Source organism: Brachionichthys hirsutus, chromosome 10, assembly GCF_040956055.1.
Source record: "Brachionichthys hirsutus isolate HB-005 chromosome 10, CSIRO-AGI_Bhir_v1, whole genome shotgun sequence".
In the NCBI taxonomy this organism is placed as follows: Eukaryota; Metazoa; Chordata; class Actinopteri; order Lophiiformes; family Brachionichthyidae; genus Brachionichthys; species Brachionichthys hirsutus.
Genome location: NC_090906.1, coordinates 11,412,496 through 11,433,012, shown reverse-complemented (window position 1 = coordinate 11,433,012; position 20,517 = coordinate 11,412,496). Strand labels below are relative to the sequence as shown.

Below are 20,517 nucleotides of genomic sequence, written 5' to 3'. Positions count from 1 at the left end.
ATAATTTGTATTTTCATTGGGAAGTTGGCAGACTTCACAAGGATTGACAACAGCAGGAAGTACGAAAGTTTTCTCTCGTGTTTATGTGGCTTTGTCCCATGTAAACCCAAACTGTTCTCATGGCAACGTACCCGCATGTCGTGTCACCTTTATGCACATCAGACAAAAGGTGCACTGTGAGCTAAAGGAACCATTAGAGGCCAGTATCTCACTTTTATTATGCATACAGTTGCTGCAGCTGGATAAAACATTACAGATAACCAAATCGGCTGTTGTGAACTAGGCTGCCTTTGATCTCTTGTCCTGTGGCACAGTCCTGTGTTTGGCGCACCACAATTTTAGGATTAAGGAATAATTCACTACACCTTTTTGTTTGCATTAAGTTTCCTACCAAAGTGAAGATTGGTTGTGTTTTTTTTTTTATGCCATTCCTTTGGACGTCACACAGACAGATATATATATGGAAATATATACCTTATATTTTAGTTTAATTCTTCTCCTGCCCCTCAGGTGGCGATAACAGCTCTGATACGGAGAGCGCCCCCTCCCCATCTCAGGCTGACACTTCAAGGTCTGGTGACTCCAAGAGGGGCGACGCAACAGGAGACACTCGCTGCTCTGAGCAAGTCAAATGTCAGTCCAATAGCGGGAAGACCCCGGAGTCCTCGTACGGAGAACTTTGTGTCAAGGAAGAGAAAAGCCCAGAGAGTGAGGCCGGATCCCAGGATGCCCGGGTAACCTCTTATGCCGGCTCAGTGCATCCCAAAACTGAACCTCAGGATGTAGAGTTGAAGACCGGAGAGGTTCAGGTCAAGATGGAGCCTGAGGTCAAGGAGAGAGGAGACAAGGGAGATCACGGTATGAGGGAGCTCCAGTCAGATAATGATTCCAGCGCCACTTGCAGTGCTGATGAGGATGTGGATGCAGAACCTGAAAGGAGGTGTGTTATCACAATCGCCATCTTTCTGCAGTAATGAAAGATGTTTGTGTTTTTTGAGTGTAACATTTTGCTGTGTGCTTCTTCAGATTACTCTCCATGGAAAAGCCTTCACTGCTTAGTCCTCCAGGTTCGGTGCTGGTATGCTCACCCATGCAAAGTCCACTCAATATCCAGCAGCTGCAGCAGAGGGCAGCTACCATCCCGCCCATGGTTAGTCTGTTTCATGGTCTTTATGAGCAGCTATATGTGCCGGTGCACCCAACAGTTCCCGTGTGTAATGTGCTGGCAGTGTCAATGTGTCAAAGATAAGTTAAATGCATTTCCTAAGTTGTATAGAATCATACTTTCATTTGTGTAAAATTTGTCTTGCATCCCCTTACCAAGGAGTTCGTTTCTACGTGAAGTTTCTATTCACAGTACTCGTCTCTCATCTGAATCTTTTTTACTTTCCAACTCCTTTAGGCGTCTGGTCATTTTGGCCCTGGAGGTTTGCCCATGAGTGGCTTTGCCATGCTGCAGCACCAAATCAAAGCAGCGCACGAATCGGCGCACCAGGAGGAGAGGCAGCGGCAGGATCAGGGAGACCTGGAACGCCGACCGCCTTTCAACACCCGCAGCCCCACCATCCTAGACAGAGACGGTGCGATAACAAAAACCCCCATTCTGTTCTCATCTCTTCTTTCTTTTGTTAATCACCCCATCAGGCTTTTTCCTCTTGCTACCAGCAGTGAAGTATTTTTTTTGCAAATTTGTATAGTTTCAAAGTAAGGCCGTATGAAGCAGGCCCTCCAGGCCTTTTTTTTTAACTGTATGGCTGGGGCGTTGCAGATGGGAACGCTTGTTCTTTCTGTGATGTCACATATGATTCCGCTTCAGAAAGAGAGATCAACCGGGCAAACTGCAAACGTCTTATGTTTTGAAAGGTTTTCAGCACCTTTTAGTTGGCGTGCTGTCGAAGGGGAGAGCAGCTGTCAGTGAACTGCTGAATTTGAAACTGAATTCCACCTTTGTTTTTTGGGGGGTCCCAAGACAGCATAAGTTGTCCGTTCTAGGTCAGCTCAATGCTCACTGGCATTGAGATCTTGTTCTAATAGTGGTTGTCTTCCCTTTGTCCTTATGCCTGTGTACTGCAGGTCAGCCCTACATGCCTTATGACCTGAAGCTGGCTCTGGACCACGAGGCCCACATTGGTCGGCCAGGCTCTCCCTACAGACTCTCCCCCAGAGAGCTGAATAAGGCCTCACCCCAGCCTGATCCCAACGCCCCCAGTATATCCCGCTACAGTGTGCCACCAGGTAAAAGCACACGCCTTCACCCCTTCTTGCTTCCCCTTTCCTCTGCCGATTAAAAACTAATATTGCCTGGCTCTATTCGTTAGCAGAATCACCCAAAAACAAATAAATTTACATAAAATATTTTGCCAAAGACAGGTGTTCTCATATTCCAAGGATGGTGGCAGTTTTGTGACGATTTTTAAAGGATATCTGAACATTGTGCGAGAGGGACATTTTTTATACTTTTTTCTTATATGAGCAGGTTGAGAACAAACAAACATGCCCACTGGACCCTGGAGGAACTCTCACACAGACAGCAGCATTTAATTTTTTACGGAAAGAGCGTGAGGTGTGCTGCCTCCAAGAGGGCGACTCTTGGTCTCGAGTGGGATTTTTGTGCATTACGATCCAATCGTAACTTTCCCGAGAGACGATGAAGCAGACGGCAGATATGAGCCAAGGTTAATTCAAGACCAGGACAGGCTATTCAGAGACGACATTATTGCTTACTTTAGCCTTTGCTGACATTTGTCAGAATGAAGCTGAGTAATTTTCATGCAGTATAGTTAATTTCAGGGAGGCTTTCCAGTAGCAGGGACATCTGTCAATGGACACAAAATGTCCAAGTACATTTTTACTGTTAACGTATTTATGTCTAAAATGTTGCTCTTAGAATCTGTTGTGTTGATTTTGTTATATATTTTTTACCCCCCCAGTCCTCCACCCTGCCCCCAACCAGCTGATCCAGAGTTTACAAGATGGAGTCCGAGTGACGTTCAGCAGACCCAGTCGACCTCCCAACATTCCCTCGCCTCCTCCGCTCATTCCAACCACCAAGCCCACAGACAAGCCCTCCTTCATTCAAGGAGGCTCCATCTCCCAGGTAAGGTTTTTGATGATAAAACTTTGTCAGTGCATTCATTTGTTTTGAATACGTGGCTTATATTTTCTGTTTCTACTCTGAAAACAAAGTATATTTGTGAACAGCCATAAATAAATTAAAAATACACATTACCGGTAATTTATTTCCACTCTTGTTAATCAGTAGAGCGATCGGTTATTTTTCCTGCAACCCTGGGTGATAAATCCGTTTTAAATTGCCAGGAATAATTTATTTGTGAAACACAGTTCAAGGTTGCCTGGAAATAAGGAACAATGCAATGCAGGAGAGAAAAAGTTCTAGCTCTATAGAAAAGTAATTCCCAAATGTATGATCATGTAAATGTATCCCGAATAGCAGCAGTCCCTCTGTGTAACAGAGTTTATAAAGGAATAATTATAGCAAATGAAAGATTAGCGATATTACCAGTGTTTTGTTTTCATGAACACTGACCTGAAATGTGAACTTCGGTCCTAAATTCCCAGGGAACTCCAGGAACATACTTGCCATCCCATGCCGTGTATGGGCCGGAAGGGACTAAGAGCTCTGTGGGTTCCATCTCTCTGGGTCTGCCTCGACAGCAAGATCCTAATAAGCCCGGTAGGACGACCTGACATGTGCTACAGCATTAATTCATAGAGCAGCTGAGGCCTAGTAGTACTCGATTACTAAATTCATTACTCACTTTAATTCAGTCAGGAATCACAACCCTTTTTTTTGTGCATTGGGACACTTCAACAGTTAATAATTATAATTTTATTTTATTCAGATTGTATTTGTGCTTCCCCAGAGTTTGATACAGAGTCTTGTAATTATATTTTTGGCAGGTATTTTGTGTGTAGGTAGCTATATTATCCACGTATTCTGACTAAAGTCAAACTGTGTTTTTCTGTGTGAATCTCTAGGAGCTGCTGTGCCTTCAATACAGGATGGCAGAGGAAACCCAGCAAAGGTGGCAGAGGGTCTACTTTTCAGAGGATCAATCACTCAGGTAAATGACCAGATGAAGTTTCTTTTTATTTTAATACATGACAGAGGTTTTGAATAGATTCGTGACGTGGTGCTTGTTTTTATGCTCCGTTCCATGCAGGGCACGCCGGCCTTGCCCCAGTCCAGCATTGCTGCGGACCTTCTGAAGGGCACAATCACAAAGTTGGCCACAGAGGACCTGAGCTGCCCAGAAAAGAGCAGGGGAGAACAGCTGGCTAAAGGTCATGTCATCTATGAGGGCAAGAGTGGTCACATCCTCTCTTATGACCGTAAGACTTTTGATTGTTGATATGCTAACTATTTGAGGATTCCTTTTATCAAGTTTGCAATTTGTTTATAATTTTCTTTTTGTCTAAAAGCCATCAAGAACTCCAGGGAAAACACACGTAGCCCCAGAACAGGCCATGAGTTGAAACGTACTTACGACATGATGGAGGGACCCATGGTCAAGGGACATCCCGGTAGGGAAGGAGCTCCTTTTGAAGGTATTACTTGTGTGTAAATGAGATAGCACTATATGTCCTTATTTGTTCTGCATCAGGAAATGATTTGTGTTTGTAATTGTTTGTCAGGTTTGATTAGCAGAGCCATGCCCAGAGATGGCCTGCATGGAGACTCTAAGGAAAGGCCACTGATGACTGGATCTATCATGCAAGGTAGTGTTTGTGAAGCTCGCAGCATTCAGACATCTCTCACAGCTTTAAAGAAAATCTCAAATACGCACTTTACACATTTCTCTAGGGACACCGAGAACTGCTGCAGAGACTTATGAAGAAGCCTTGAAGTACGGAAAACAAATAAAGCGAGAGAGTCCCCCAATCCGCTCCTTCGAAGGGGGTATTGGTAAGGGCAAGCCCTATGAGGGGGTCAATACTATAAAAGAGTTGGGACGTTCCATTCATGAAATTCCAAGACAAGATCAGTCTGGCCAGGACCTTTGCAAGACTCCTGATCTGTCAGACAGGAGGGTTATGGAGGGCTCCCTAACTCAGGTATGTTTTAGTATTTCGTATTCCATATGCAAATCACGTGGTGGTTGTAACTAGAATATTGAACTGATGGTTCCTTCCCTGCACCAGATCCATTCTCTCAACCAGCCTACCATCAAGCACAACGTCAAGTCCCTAATCACCAGTCCCACCAAGATCTCCCACGGCATGCCCCAACTCGAGGCCATGGAACGGGTGAAATATGAGGAGAGCAAGGCGGTACGCCACACGTCTGTGGTGAACTCCACGGCCTCTGTTCTGCGCTCCACACACCAGGAGACCAGCAAATCCCAGCTTAGCCCGGGCATGTATGAGGACGCCAATGCTCGCAGGACCCCGGTTAACTACAGCACCAATCCCGTGTCCAGAGGATCACCCATGCTGGGACGCGCTCCAGAGGGTACGGCCCATCACTTTTGCAATTTAAGGTTTTCAGATACTTCTTACTTTGCTGACACGGTGGAGTCTTCGGAGTGTAAATATTCATCCACACGCTGATTTTCTCCAATTTAGAAACTCGCACCTCCCGAGACATTTTCATCTCAGAAATTCACTTTTAAATGTGTAGAAGAACAATGAGATGATTAATAATCCATCGATCCATTAATAATGTCCATCCTTGTTCTATAGAGGGTGTGCTTGACCTCTGTTCACATTTACTGTCCATTCTTGTATTTATTTCTTTGACAGGTATGCTTCCATCAGATGAGGATATAACGAAAGAAATAATTAAACTGTCCGTGTGGTCTTTCCTCCTTCAAAGGTGCAATAAGCTCTTCAAAGACTGCTTCACATGAAAGGAAGAGTGCCCTGACCCCGACACAGAGAGACAGCGTCCCGGCCAAGTCCCCAGTGTCGGGTAGTGACCCATCTCACAGCCCCTTCGACCCCCATCATCGGTCTGTTGTCCCTGGGGAAGTGTATCGACCCCACCTGCCTCCACACCTCGACCCCACCCTGGCCCTCCACAGAGTGTTTGACCCTGGTAAAGTCTTTCTCGTCACGCCCACAAACAGAACGATGTGTTGATGTCAGCTGTTGTGACCAGTATCTGAGCCATCGTTACATGTGTGTTTTTTTTTTCTCTTCTCTCAATTGTCCATGACAGCGTTCATGTTCCCCAGGCAGCCATCTCCCACCGGCTACCACAACACCTACCAGCTGTATACCATGGAGAACACACGGCAGACCATCCTAAATGATTATATCACTTCACAGCAGATGCAAGTCATCCCCAGGCCTGACATGGCCCGAGGCTTGTCACCACGGGAACAACCTGTCGCCATCCCCTATGCAGCTGGAACTCGAGGTATGACCCGCCACCAGCTGGCCTTCTCCCACCTGCCATTAGAGGCTGTGGGCGGGAGGGGCTGTAGTATGCAGTCTGTGTATTTGTGAAGTAGTGGCTACCTTTTCCAGACGCCCAGAAGCAAATGACCCTGTCGAAATTTGCTGATTTGCTCTTGATTTTGGGGCTGCAACTGATTTGGCAACCACTCAAATTATCAATCTGTCCTTGGAAGCACTGCAGGCGGTGGGTTTCCGTTGAGTGTATACGGTGTTTATACATTCAGAAATTGCTGGATTGTTTTTTTGTTGTTCACCGATGGCCCTTTGCTTCTGTCTGTAAAAGGGATTATTGATCTAGCACAGATGCCTCCAACTATCCTGTTGCCTCACCCTGGGGGAACAGGTACTCCCACTTTGGAACGCATCGCCTACCTCCCTGGAGCACAGCCCCCTTTCCCTACTAGGGCTTTCAACCCGAACTCCATATCGCCAGGTGAGGACTCCTCCCTATCCCATCCCTACACTCCGTGTTCCCTCAAACCTCTGTAAGGCCTCCTGAGAGAATTTTACTACAATGGAAGAAACCCGAGACTTATCCACTCCCGATGCTGCTGTTTTTGTGATGTGTCTGTACTTGTATGTTTTTTGTATTTTGTCATTACTGTTACATGTAGCACGACTTCACCGAGAAACATTCCTAGTCAGTGAACCCTCATTGACAATGGCAATAAACTACTTCTGATTCTGATTCTGATCCATCCTGCTGAGACCCCATTTGTTGTGTGTGTGTATAACTTGCATTGTGTGATGTGTGCCATTTTTACTCTAGGCCACCAAGCCCACCTTGTTGCTGCTGCCGCTGCCAATGCAGAGAGGGAACGGGAGAGGGAGCGTGACCGGGAGCAGCAGGAGAAAGAGAGAGAAAAGGAAAGAGAAAGGGAGCAACGGGAGAGGGAACGAGACCGGGACCGGGAGCGGGAAATGCGGGAACGGGAACGGGAGCGGGAGCGGGAACGGGAGCGGGAACGGGAACGAACCAATGATTACATTCGGGGAGGTTAGTTGTTTTGTTGTTGCTTTTAAGAACAGCATTAACTCATCAAAGTGTTATTCTTTTTGTCTGTCTTGAAGTTAATCTGATAATAAAACCACGTTTTATATTACAGTAATTCTGTATATCATTTGTTATATCATTTTGCGTGTGTGTGTATCTGTATAGCATTTAAAAAAGTTTTTCTCAGTGTTATTAGCATTGATTTGAGTGTTTTTAGACGGCCGGAACAGATTCAATTGTTTTCAGTTATTTTATGTGGGCAAAATGTATCCGATATACGAGCGATTTCCATTACTAGCTCGGTCTAGGAACGAATTATACTCGCATGTCAGGGTATTACTGTATTATTTTATCATTCAGTAGGGTCATAAGTGAGCGTGGCAGTGTCGTCTTAGTAGAGGGTTCATGAAGCCATGTCTTTCACTGTGAGCTGACCTGGAGAGGGCTGCTGGTCAAAGCAGGAAGGATGCGCCATCCTCTTCATCACACATACTCATTTATATTTCGCATGGGAATGCAATAATAATGAAACCGTCTGTAAAACCCTGAACTGCTGTTGACAAGCTGTGTTTTACAGCACTGTGTATAATGTTGACATAGAGTGGCGTAGTAATATTATGACCATTAGAACATGCTTCTGGTCACTTCATTTGGAAACCCGTTGCTACAACTGTCCTCTTGGTGTGTATCAGGTGGACCGGAGCAGCCGGGCCGGCCAATGAGTCGGGGCTACCTTCACTCCCCTTCTCCCTCGCTCAGGACGCAGGATGTTGTGGTTCAGCAGCAGCAGCAGCAGCGGCCGAGCATCTTTCAGGGCAAGAGTGTCATCACTTCTCTGATGTAGGTCTCTTCGTCCTAACTTTCATGGAAACACTTACGCTATCTGTGTGTCTGCTCTGGTAGTCGTATACATCCTAACGTGGAAATGTGTTTGACGGCCTCACTTCTTCCTCAGGGCCCATTCGGCGCCAGTGACGGCCGCCGTCCAGAGTAGCTCTCGCTACAGCACTGCAGCTGACGCCCTGGCTGCGCTGGTGGATGCCGCTGCCTCTGCCCCACAAATGGACGTGACTAAGGCGAAGGAGAGCAAACACGAACGGGACGACGATATGTCTGCTAGGCGACCTGCCAGCCTCTCTGACCAGCAGCAGCAGGAGGCGGAAAGGCGCCCCATGCAGTCACCGTATGGTGCCATGTCTCTGCCAGGGGGTAAGCCTCATTCAGGTTACCCCGATGGGCCTGCAGTTAAAGATAAGGCCCCTCAAACCTCAAAGTCCCGCATCGAAGAGGAGCTGCGGACCCGCGGCAAGACGACCATCACAGCTGCTAACTTCATCGATGTCATCATCACGCAACAGATAGCGTCGGATAAAGACTCAAGAGAGCGAGGCTCTCAGAGCTCTGACTCCTCGAGCAGCTGTGAGTGTCGAATGCATGGAGGTTTACAGCTGTATTCATAATTTAGCAAATATCATACAGACCGAGCCCAAACTCTAGTTGTGTCCTTTGTTTGTCCTTTGTAAGCAGCAACTCTTTGTATATATTTATCCTGCAGTATCATCCAGTCGTTATGACAACAGTGGTGCGGGAGCCATTGAGGTGATTAGTCCTGCTAGTTCCCCGGTCCAATCACAACAAGACAAAACGGAAGAGGGGCAACAACAGGCAGGTAGGAACATCTGCCTTGGATTATACAAATAACTTATTTAAATTATGTTCGGTTTTGGTGCTACTAAGGCTAAATGTAGCTGTTAGTCAAGTTGCGTTAACACACTATGGCTTGAATTACTTAACTTACTGACTCTTGTCATTTGAGAATCCTTTCCTCTGCACCAGGAAATAATATATATACATTGCTGCAAGAGTGTAATCTCTTCTGACCGCTCCTTATCTCATCCCGATTCTCTCTCCAAAACGCTGTTTCTTGTGATCTTCCACCAGCTGGTATGCGGGCGTACGACATGAGTCGCTACCGTTCGGCAGGAGAGCCCCCGCAGGCCAGCCCCCAGCAGCCTCCCTCCTCCCAGGCTGACAGCTACTCCCAGGTCACCAAGACTCACCGCGTCATGACCTTGGCAGACCATATTTCGGTAAGAATAAATGCGCATACCGGGTACATACCAAATCATGCCCTAACTAACGTGGTTTTGTGTTTGCTCCCCGTCATCCAGCATATCATAACCCAGGACTTTGCCAGGAATCAGGACCCTCCTACTGCCTCCTCCTCAGCTTCTACCACATTCCAGAGCATGGTGCCTCCAGTGTCCTCTTCAGCTCGAGTCAAGATGCCGAGCCGCTACAGTCCAGAGAATCCGGTCACGAATCCACACCACCAGAGACCATCCAGCAGAGTTTCCCCAGAGAATGGGCCTGACAAACCCAGAGCCAGGTGCATGGATCAGCCACTTAACTCTAATCATTAAACACAATTACTTTACTATTAGGCATTTTTCTTCTAACATTGGTGTCCCGCTCCCTGTCCAGACCGGGTAAATCTCCAGATCGAGGGGGCCGGCAGACGGAGAGCTATGAACCCATCTCTCCACCACAGAGCTATCAAGGCATGGACAAACAGGAGGCTCCACCCCAGAGACGAGAGGCTGAGTCTGAAATCAGGTAAGAGTCCTCAAGCCGATGAGCCACTACATCTCTAAATACAGTTTAATCTTAATTAAGAATTTGTTCTGATATTTAAATATTGAATTAAAAATGTTTTCTGCTTTGTTGATGCCATTCTTATTCCTGTCTCATAGTCCGGCTCGCTTGACTTCCACTGTTCTTACGCCATTAACCTTCTGTTAATATTTTCAGTAGTGCTTTATCCCAATAATTCTTTCAGCATTTATGCTTTTGTCTCATTTCAGGAGTGACTCGCGGTCCCCGGGGAGTGTCAGCTATCTACCCTCCTTCTTCACCAAGTTGGAGAACACCTCGCCACTGGTGAAATTCAAGAAGCAGGAGATCTTTCGTAAGTTGAACTCCACCTCTGGTGTCAGTGATTCTGATGTTGGTAAGTGGGTCTTTTCCTCGTCCTTCAAACTAACATGCATGGGTCAAGAACATAGAATAAATTATGTTAATGTGTGCATGCAAAACATTTGCTTTTAACAAATTAATTGTAATTTCCCAAGTGCATTCAGCACGTATCAACATTTTGACGTTCTTGACTCATGATCTTAAACCCAATTTCTCATCACACACTTAGTTTTAGATTTTTTGTTTGTTTCATTATTGTGTGCTCGTCTTGCAGGTAATGCACAACCAGGCACAGAGATTTTCAACTTGCCTGCTGTGACCAGCTCCAGTGAGTAGCAACACAATCACCGGGACACGTCCCGTATCCAGTGATGTCTCTTTTCTCACTGTAGGTTTTTTTTTTGCGTTTTTGATTTGTAGGCAGCATCAACCCCAGGAATCACTCCTTTAGTGACCCTGCCAGTAACCTGGGCCTGGAGGACATCATCCGCAAAGCATTGATGGGAAACCTGGAGGAGAGACCGGAGGAGAACCATGGAGTAATAGGGGCTCAGGTTGCCGTCAACAACACGACCGGCACAAGCAGTGACGCTCGCCAGGAGACCAATTTTTCGCCCAGTATGGGTAGGCATGAAAAACATGGCCTGGAGAGCAAAGGCGGGATCTTATGTTGAATGTGTTTTCTATTCTACACCTCCTTATTGGAATGTACAGGGAAGCAGAAACAAGGCAAAGCCAGCAGCAGGAAGGCCAAGTCACCCAATGTGGGTCAGGCCTACTCTGGAGGAGAGCGCCCCTCTTCAGTGTCCTCCGTCCACTCCGAGGGCGATTATCACAGACAAGCTCAAGCCCAAACACAATGGAGCTGGGATGACCGACCCTCATCCACGGGTGAGCCTATCAGACCGTCCGAAAAGACATCCCTAACCCTGTAAAACAAGACTAGGAGCCAGCTTCTTCCTTCTTCTCTGCTCAGGATCCATGCAGTTTCCATACAACCCGCTGACCATGCGCATGCTGAGCAGCACACCACCCACCTCCATCGCTTCCCCCGCCATACAGAGCCAGCAGCAGCCGTCTCCAGCCGTAGCGCCGGTTGCCCAGCAGCGCGTTTGGCAGTCTCTGCTGTCGGAGCAATACGAGACCCTGTCTGACAGCGATGACTGAACTCTGCGTTCTCCAGCACTAATAGAGAGGCCCATGATGTCTGTTCGCCCTCTCCCCTATAATTAACCTCGCTCGAAGGCGAGTGAGTAAAGAAGATGGGGCGGGGTCCTTTTTTGTTTTTGGTGCTATGGTGCCCCCTGGCTGTTAGCTCAGAGTACAAGCAGCGGCCTGTGACGCAGGCAGGGCTGTCCGGGACAAGACTTGTTTTTTGTCTGGAAGCACTCGCCCCACCTGTGTGTGGGGGGGGGGGGGTGTGTGGGGGGGCTAAACTAAACTTGACTGAGGCGATGGTATAATGAAGATGATGAACTTACCTTGTAAAAAGAAACAACATCAGAGACGATTTCTGAGTTTTGTTTGATTTCTGTAAAGATATGCCTTGTCTTTAAGAAAATCCTTATATGTAAATAGGGTAACTTTTTGCCGTGTTTTTCTTAACTTGATTATTTCTTATTTTAATCTTGCTTCTAAATTGATCCACTTTTAAATGAGAAGAGGAAGGGTGTATTCATCAAAATCACAGCTGGTCTCTCAATAGGCCGCCCCCGCCCTACGTCACCAGACACCCACTCTGATATTTCTTAACACAGCGATGCTCAGAGAGACCGCACCTTTGGTTTTGTACTTGACCGTGAGTGGAGCAGTCAGACTACGCCACTCCGCCGAGCGCCACCAGAGCCTGAACACCAAGGGACATTAAGGAAGAAACAGATGAACATTTCAGCGTTGATATATAACATCTATCTTTACCACAAAGTGGAGATAATGCATGGATTATAACGATAAGATGGTAGAAGTCATCACATTCGAGACAAAGTCATGTCTGCAAAACAAGTTGAGAACACTGGTGTCAGCAGAAAGATGAAAAGTCTGATATAAGCTTAATTTTGCCACAAAATATGTCCTTATGACTACTCCTTGGACCCGGTCTGAATAATGAGTGAGCCAATGTGTTTCTTCTTTTCTTTTTGCCCCCCCCCCCCCCCCCATAGAGCCATGGTATGTCACATGTAGCTGTCTCTCACTGCAGTTTCCAACCTGTCCAGAATGATCTGCTCTGCAAAGTTGTCATGGTAAAAGCTTCTTGCCATGCCTTGTGACTTGAGAAAGAAGGCAGCTTTAAATAATTTTCTCAGAGATGCACGTTAGTGTTTGATGTTTTTATTTGTTTCTGTAGTCCCTCTTTTTTCCCCTCTTCTTCTTTTGTCCTGACAAATCTGAATAATGTAAACTGTTTTTCCATCAGACAAAAAGACTAAACTAACCAAACATAAAGAATGGTCTGCACCATTATTGCACTTTTTTTTCTTTGTAACTTTTTACAACAACAACAACAACAACAACAAAAAGTATACTACCTGCTGTTTAACTTATTCAATCTCCAGCACAGGAGTATTTTAAGATGTGCTTTAATTTTTCCCCCCACCACTCAGAATTCTGAATGTTTTGACTTTGTCTTTTCTTGTAGCTCGTACATGATTTTTGGTGTGACACTTTCATAGCAGTTACAGTTTTAAGTGTATTGGTACCATTAAATATCACTGCTTTCATTGTCAGTCAACCGGTATACAGCTTTGAATATCAATCAATAGTAGCTCAACTTCATAAACGATAGTAACGCTCATGTGAAAGTCTTTTGTTAAAGGTATGTATCAAAAAAAACAAAGCAGCATATTTTGGCTTTCTCAGCTTTCACTTTGCTCAGTTAACAGATTCCCTCTGCTCTAAATTTGATGTTTGTTCCTTTCAATCTGAAATAACCTGTCATAGCAAATGTTCAGATTTTTTTATTTGTCACTTTCAACATCTTTGTTATTCACCCCGTTCAGAAGGGATGTTTATGTGTTTACAAAGGCAACGACAAAGAAAGTTTGCAAACTTGAATCTTAAAGAAAGCCGACATGAAGCCGAAAAAGAATTGGAGCATCTTTTCAGCTCTCTATCAAACAGACAGTGGTGACCTTTTTTGTCTTTTCAAATTGTGACTTGAAAACCCGTGTATCCTATGATGTTGAAATGCAATGTTTGTATCGCACAAATGTCTCTTAGTAGGCTATTACAAGAGTTCAGACCAATCAAATAAAGTGGTTCAGTTTTCCACCACTGAAAAATGTCCAGTTCCTTCACGGGTTTGCTGCAAATTTCAAAAGTAGGATTCTCATTCAGTTGTATCGTGTTTACAGTATAAATAATGGCAATAGGTTTCCTGCAACCTACTTAGAAATGAAACCATAAGACAATTTGGCATCTATTAATTAACGATAGATCGACTAATATAACATAGGCCTATCAATTGTTTTGACGTTTGTCGGTCCCAACAAGACGCGTGACATCTGTTACCAATAATTATGGTGTGTATCGATGACAATTATGTTCTGTATAATTGATAATTATACTATGCTTTTATTTATTGTGAAACAGTTTTATTTAAGCAATACTTGAGCATATTCTAGTACCGTTGAGGAGGAGGAGGAGAAGAAAATAATCTTACTAGTTTAGTAAACTTTGCAACTGAGATTTAACTGACAGAAGAATCTTCTAAGGATCCATGTCGATCCACACACTCCAATGGTGAAGGTGGCGGTAACCACCCGAAAAGAAGAGGAAGCTAATTTTACTAGCTTAGAAGGCTTCGCAACTGACATGAATAATTACAAGCAAGTTTATACCTGACAGGGGGTTTGTAAAGAACATTAAATACGCTCTTTTTCATATACGTTCATAATGCGACAGAAGAATCTACTAAAGTCGATCCACATGCCAATCCAGAAGGTGGCGGTAATGCACACCAACCGCCAAAATAAAAAGAAACGAAGAAGGAAGCAGAACAGTTACTACCTACTGACTACGTCATCGTCAAAATGCTGTCGTTTTTGCCTGCAGTGGCCGAACAACTTATACGAGATATTAAAAAAACATACGAAGAAACATCGCAAAGTAAGACAACTGTCATATAAAGAGATATAGTGGCCCGCCTACCATGCTAAAAGTTAATGTTGCGTTAGCATTTCTAGCTAACAGTAGGTTGTTGTTGTTGTTGTTTTTGTTGGAGCAGAGTGTGTCAAACGGGTTTGAATTCAAAGCAATGTCCCGAGCTACGTTTCTAGGGGGGGGGGGGGGGGGGGGGGTAGTTGACCTTTCATAATTAAAAGAAAAGACAGCTCTGTTATTAATAATTTTGTCAGCAGGAGGCGCTGCGGCTACAAGAAAGCACACAGCATCAATTAGCATCGATTACAGTGACCCTTCGGTTTAGGTGTAGGCCTTTTTCACAGCAGACATTTTGACTTCCTAGTTGTAATAGCTCAGGTACGAATAATACTAACAATGGCATTGTTCTATTTACAAGCCACATTTATTAATGGCCTCCATTAATGACTTTATACAACACAGCTCTATTACAATACTGTGTTCTGTTAGCCGAGCAAGTATACAAGGACGATGTGTTTCTGAATGTAGCACAGTTACCTCAACAATCAACACAAAGCAGACTCGTCCTGAGGAAAGAACACACATCCCGATTTTTATAATGCAGTTCATGTTTCATTCTTAAATCTGTGCAATGCTTTTAAGAAATGACTTTTTTTTTTTTTTCTTCTTTGCAGTCCCAGATGATTTGCTGAGTGCGTAAGTATCCGTTTTCTCATTCTCATTGATGAGTAATCCTGAGTAAAGAGACGTGACTGAATCTGAGCAGATATGTTTGGAAAACACAGAGGAGGAAAAGGTCGACATTTTCTCAGACTGGATTTGCCGAAGTGACGTAGAAGAGGGTCACGATGTTGATTGTTACTGAGACAATTCCCCTACTAGCGGCTTACTGAAAGTGAAGGGGCGCGTACTGCTTGGGTTGATCAGTATAATGACATTAAATATGTCCTTGTGCCATATCAGCCATCATATTGTTAGTATTTTATGATACCCTTTTGAAATGGCTTGTTTTCTTTAATAGGTGAAGGTATGATGTCTTTATTTCTGCCCTTAAATTTATTGTAAATGAAAATCTAGTTCTAAATCACAAAGCTAATTGTATAAGGATTCGAGATCTGTTTCCTCGTGTCTTTCAGGCTGAAGTTCGTCTTCGGGCCGTGTGCGCTGCAGGCTTTGGACCTGGTGGACCAGCGTTCAGTCACCTGCCTGTCTTCTCCCAGTGGACGCGAAGCCTTCCAGGTCCGTTGCGCTTCTAGCATCCAGCCTACACAGTTTGATACTTTCAGCTAACGCTTCAATCTCTGTAACGGCTCCATGTGAACAAACCAGCAGCAGGGCAGCCGTGGCTCGTCCTGCTGTTAGCAAAGCAACAGGAATTAACGCTGATGATGAGTTAAAATTTAGATCCTGCATCCACGTATTCCCAAACGCGCTTTGCAAAAGCGACTACGGATTTGAACAAAGTGCCTTGTACCAAAGAAGAAGAGCTTGACTGGTGGGGAGGAGCCAGTGAGTCCACTGAGGTCGGGGCCATTGTGACCTAAATTTCCCGTAAACTCCTTCAGACTTGTGTCCAAACAATGCGAAACACAAAGCAGCTAAATAAGGACGCGGGCCGTGTTCTGTCGGGATGCTTTTAACTCGGTTCTTTATTGTTTCACGTCATTTCCTTCAAGGCTGCCTGGTCTTTGTGATCGAGCAGCGTGTGCTGGAATTTCTTTTATATAATAGGCTATTTTTATTGTGGGAAAATTCTTTTTAATCGTAAACTGCAGTTCTTTTGTGGTTGTGACTCTTATGCTGTGTGTCTTTTTTTTTTTGTACATAGATTTTATTGAATTTTTGTTACAGAACATAAACAATAACAAGCACTCTGTAATCAAATATATCAAAATACAAAGAAATATACACCACCATCCAAGATAAAGTCGCTTCATATAACTCCATACCATCGTCACTCAAAAACCCAACCCTGTAACCCCGCACCGCCCACTCGTTTCGCTCTAAGAGCAAAGAGAGAAAAAAAAAAGGAGAAAATCTAACAAAGTTAAGAATTAAAATATAGAAATAACTGAAATAAATACAACAAAAATAATAACGTGCACAGTAAATTAAATCAAGTCACCAGGAGACAAAAACAATAAGTTCTGAGGTAGATGATGACATTAGATCACGGGGACACTCCTGCTGTGTGTCTTTTGTAAAGTTAGGGATATGCAGATGACACTCTGACCTTTTGATAAATAGGTTGGTGATCAGAATGTGTGGCTTTGAACGGGCTGCAGGTTGAAGGTGTTGATGTGTGTTTGAAGGTCACACACTTCTCCTTCTGGACTCTTTATTGCTCCACTGTTTACTTCCCGCTCGGCAGCTCTTCACCCAACGCCGCGGGTAAAGCAATAATTCATCCTGTTGTTAAATAGATTTATTCATGGCCTTGACATTGTGTGGATGTAGATTTTATCATGAGACACGAGGTTTGGTATCACTCACACGAACGTATAAGCTGTTTAGTGATTCGTATTTATGTTGTACGTAAGTATTTCTAAAGTGTGCAGAAACAGGAACTTTCAATCCATCATGCGGGAATTCCCACGATATCACAGACGTTTCCCCCGCATGAGCAGCCAGCTGGAGGGAAGCTGATCAAGGTCACTCTGACATCGCGTTGGGCCCGATGACCGCAATGTGGCGGTTGTTAAACATCTAGAAGAGGGCAAAGGTGTTGGACGACGTTTGAGGAGCAGTGACTCAGAACCTCTGAACCTCCTGGAGGACGGAGGAAACCTTCAGATGTATCGTCACAATTATTCTGAGGATGCTCGTAGCGTAAACGGGAACACGCGGAATGAGTGTCGGAGAGATGCTGAGGTATTTGATAAATGAACACATTCTGCCGTTTCCTGTTAATACCCTGTTTCCATGGACACCGATGAGTTTCTCATGTTGTCATGGTTGCTTGTTTTCCTCTTCCCACCCAGGAATGAATAACTCATGAGCGTGTGGCATTTTTCCTCTTATCTCATTCTTAATGTTCGCTGACCTTTGCGTCGGGGCCGACGTCCTGGAGCTCGCTGGGATGCGCTTGTTCTAAGCAGTAATCCAACATGAGGCCTCTGATGGCGGCGCCCCCCCCCCCCCCCCACACACACAGTTCCATCTTTTCTTTTTATACACAATTATTCAATCTGAGGTTGTCTTTGTTTTACTTAAAATAGTTGGAGATCCGTCAAAAGTTTTATTATGAGATGCACTAAAAAAAAAGTTGTTTTGAGGAATCCGGGCTTCCGGCCAGGCGCTGTAAACCGAGCAGCGACGCCACGTCACAGATTTGGTCTGATGACAGCAGAAAACAAGAAGTGGCTTTCAGTAAACTTGGCTCTGGAGGAGACGCAGCAGCCCCCGGCTTCTCCTCCAGCCTTACCGGCTCTTTCCTGTGCTTTTATATAACTCACATTGCAGGTGAGGCGATGGTTGTTAATGTGAGTCGACGGCATGGAGACTTCATGCTTTGTCGTATGACAGATAAGATGCACACGCACACGCACACGCACACGCACACGCACACGCACACGCGCACACACACACACACACACGCACGCTCTGCCTGGTATTTGAAAGCCCTTGTCATCAATCTGTTGCAGGTAACCGGCGGCTCGGGGCGTTCGTACACCTGCTTGGCGTCGTGCCATTACTGCCCCTGCCCCGCCTTCGCGTACGCGGTGCTCCGCAGAAAGGAAGGCCTGCTGGTGAGTTTCAGGCTAACCGTTAGCCGCTAACGCAACAGACCCAGCACCATGTCCAGTTCTGATTACACACGTTTTTTTTTTTTTGTGTAAAGTTTTTATTACAAGCTAAACATCAACTGTCCCGAATGACGTTTTCTATTTCAATATGAGAAATGTTTGTTTTAAGCACGCAAAAAAAAAATCTTCCAAAGAAAACATGCAAGATATGAAAACGCTGTTTTTGATAGTGATTGAAATATTTAATTGTGGAAATATTTCAGATAAAAAGTATAAATAATGAGAACATTTTCATCGCGTTGCACCGACAGTGAGCTAAAGACTGAGAGCACTTTCCTTTACTGTGTCTAATGCTGGTTTTTTAGATTATTAGAGCAGCTTTTTTGGAGAATTTTAAACTGTAAAATTAGAGAAAATATGCAGACGAGTTTTCTCTATTATCTTGCAATGGTAGCGATTAAATGTCTGATATAAACATTAAGTCCTCCCTTTGACTTCAGCGGGACTGTATATACTGTGTGTTTATGTACAGAGTATACGATTATACACCAAAACTATTCTAGAGAAAGGACACGGTCCGGATAGAAGTGGGCGGAGAGCTAGTTCGAGTGGCGTTCCTCTCTGGAGCATCTTCAGACGAGATATCTCGGATATAAAAACGTCGTCTCCTGTTCCAAGTATCAGGAAGGTTCCCTTGAGGACGTGGCCAAAATCAGCCTTTTCAAATTCTAGCATGGCTTTGATAAAGTCAAAGCAGGTTGGAGGTCAGATGGAGCCGCACGGAGCCAAGTCCAGAGGAGCAGCTGCTGAACGAGCCTCGCCACCTTTCCCTTTCCTCCACTGTTTATCCATTTGTCCGTCCATTCTTTTGGGAGTTGCTGGAGCCAATCCCGCCTCGCTGTGGGCGAGAGGCGGCTGCACCGTGAAGCACTGGAGGAAATTGGATTTATAATTCATCGGAAGGGCCGAGGGTGAAAAGGAGTCAATGATTAACGCGTCGATCGCCCCGAGCTGAACGAGACGTTCAGTGGAGCTCCGTCTTCACGCCGCTCGCGCGCTGCTTTCAGGGAGGAGAAGACGCCCGCAGCCTTCGTCACGGCGACTTTAGTTTCACAGGAACGTTAGTAGAAATAGTGGAAAATCTTCTGGCCTTTTTCTTTGTTGGCTTCCGGTCACGTGACCAAACACGTTCGTTCACTTTGTGTTCTCCTTCCTCGCAGTGCAAACACATCCTGGCCGTCTACCTGTGTCGGGCTACGGGTGCGACTCGGCGGGACGCCGTGTCCGACCAGCAGATGTCCAGGCTGCTCAGCGGGACGGCGGCCCCGTGACACCGAGGGGCGTTCACTTACAGCAGGTGGAGAAACGACATTCCCACGCTCTTCTGTCGGACGCCGCTTCATTTATTTTCTTAGTCTGTTGCCAGGGAAACAACATCTCATCCATTATTTATCAGAATTCACTAGAAACAATCGAGTTCATTTTGACTTTAGGAATAAAGACCGATCTGTATCAATATAAACGTTGCCTTTATTAACAACATAATTCACCGTACATAGAGTTAGCATCGTGCTAAATAACGCTATCGGAGCCGTCGTTCCGTTGAATGAAAAACGCTCTGGAATGAAAGGCAGGAATGTTGATCCGGATCGAGCCGTCAGTAATTACAGTTAAAACCATGGAAAAGGCAACGGATTGTAGAAAGACGCACACCTAGAGTACGACACAACATCAGAGCTAGACGCCGCCGCTGCAATGCACCGAGGCTTTGGCACACGCCTGTGTTTTATAGCCCTTGAAGTTAGTCAGAGGACACGCCGGGGGAGGGGGGGGGCACTTAAACACAAACACCTACACAACGCCATCAATGACACACCCCAGTAGGCACCAAGGCTGCGTTCACGATTCTTCTTTTGGCCTTCACGTGACCAGAAACTGATATTGATCGAAGTTGTGAATGTGGACCCATCTGGAACCGAACAGAGAGGATTATAATGTGAATATAGCCTTTGATAAGCAGGGGGGGGGGGGGGGTTCACCAGCCGCACGAAGCCATTTGATCTGTAACATTCTCAACAGCAAGGTCACGTAATAAATAAATAAACGGCGTGGCGTGTAAAGGGAGCGTCATGAAGGCGTGGCTTCACAATGTAGCAACGTCCGCATCCTGTTTTCGGTCCTTAGCTTGTTTTAAGATGAAAAAAATAAAAAATAAAACCCTTCAAGATGCAAACGTGCCGTGCGGCTCGCCGTGTGACGTCCCGCGGCCCGGTCGGTTCA

The 20,517-nt window shown here is 45.3% G+C and overlaps 2 protein-coding genes across 2 annotated transcripts in view; both read left to right on the top strand.

Moving 5' to 3' along the window:
- Positions 1–11,783, top strand: part of ncor1 (nuclear receptor corepressor 1) — a 31,752-nt gene extending 19,969 nt beyond the window's left edge. The window contains exons 19-45 of the mRNA XM_068744770.1: positions 511–940; positions 1,027–1,150; positions 1,403–1,580; positions 2,074–2,235; positions 2,931–3,097; positions 3,580–3,694; positions 4,000–4,085; positions 4,185–4,353; positions 4,444–4,569; positions 4,657–4,740; positions 4,826–5,076; positions 5,164–5,473; positions 5,837–6,058; positions 6,182–6,382; positions 6,707–6,856; positions 7,193–7,420; positions 8,110–8,257; positions 8,373–8,836; positions 8,973–9,086; positions 9,359–9,507; positions 9,589–9,806; positions 9,902–10,033; positions 10,282–10,427; positions 10,668–10,721; positions 10,814–11,017; positions 11,108–11,284; positions 11,370–11,783. Of these exons, the coding sequence (XP_068600871.1) occupies positions 511–940; positions 1,027–1,150; positions 1,403–1,580; positions 2,074–2,235; positions 2,931–3,097; positions 3,580–3,694; positions 4,000–4,085; positions 4,185–4,353; positions 4,444–4,569; positions 4,657–4,740; positions 4,826–5,076; positions 5,164–5,473; positions 5,837–6,058; positions 6,182–6,382; positions 6,707–6,856; positions 7,193–7,420; positions 8,110–8,257; positions 8,373–8,836; positions 8,973–9,086; positions 9,359–9,507; positions 9,589–9,806; positions 9,902–10,033; positions 10,282–10,427; positions 10,668–10,721; positions 10,814–11,017; positions 11,108–11,284; positions 11,370–11,560 (5,000 nt within the window). The 3' untranslated portion in view covers positions 11,561–11,783. The remainder of the gene's footprint in view (positions 1–510; positions 941–1,026; positions 1,151–1,402; positions 1,581–2,073; positions 2,236–2,930; positions 3,098–3,579; positions 3,695–3,999; positions 4,086–4,184; positions 4,354–4,443; positions 4,570–4,656; positions 4,741–4,825; positions 5,077–5,163; positions 5,474–5,836; positions 6,059–6,181; positions 6,383–6,706; positions 6,857–7,192; positions 7,421–8,109; positions 8,258–8,372; positions 8,837–8,972; positions 9,087–9,358; positions 9,508–9,588; positions 9,807–9,901; positions 10,034–10,281; positions 10,428–10,667; positions 10,722–10,813; positions 11,018–11,107; positions 11,285–11,369) is intronic.
- Positions 11,784–14,378: 2,595 nt separating this feature from the next.
- On the top strand, positions 14,379–20,173 carry zswim7 (zinc finger, SWIM-type containing 7). The gene is made up of 5 exons (XM_068744773.1): positions 14,379–14,497; positions 15,166–15,187; positions 15,628–15,730; positions 18,136–18,240; positions 19,458–20,173. The coding sequence occupies exons 1-5, from the start codon at positions 14,422–14,424 to the stop codon at positions 19,566–19,568; spliced, it is 417 nt and encodes a 138-aa protein (XP_068600874.1). The 5' UTR covers positions 14,379–14,421; the 3' UTR covers positions 19,569–20,173.
- The last annotated feature ends 344 nt before the right edge of the window (positions 20,174–20,517 follow it).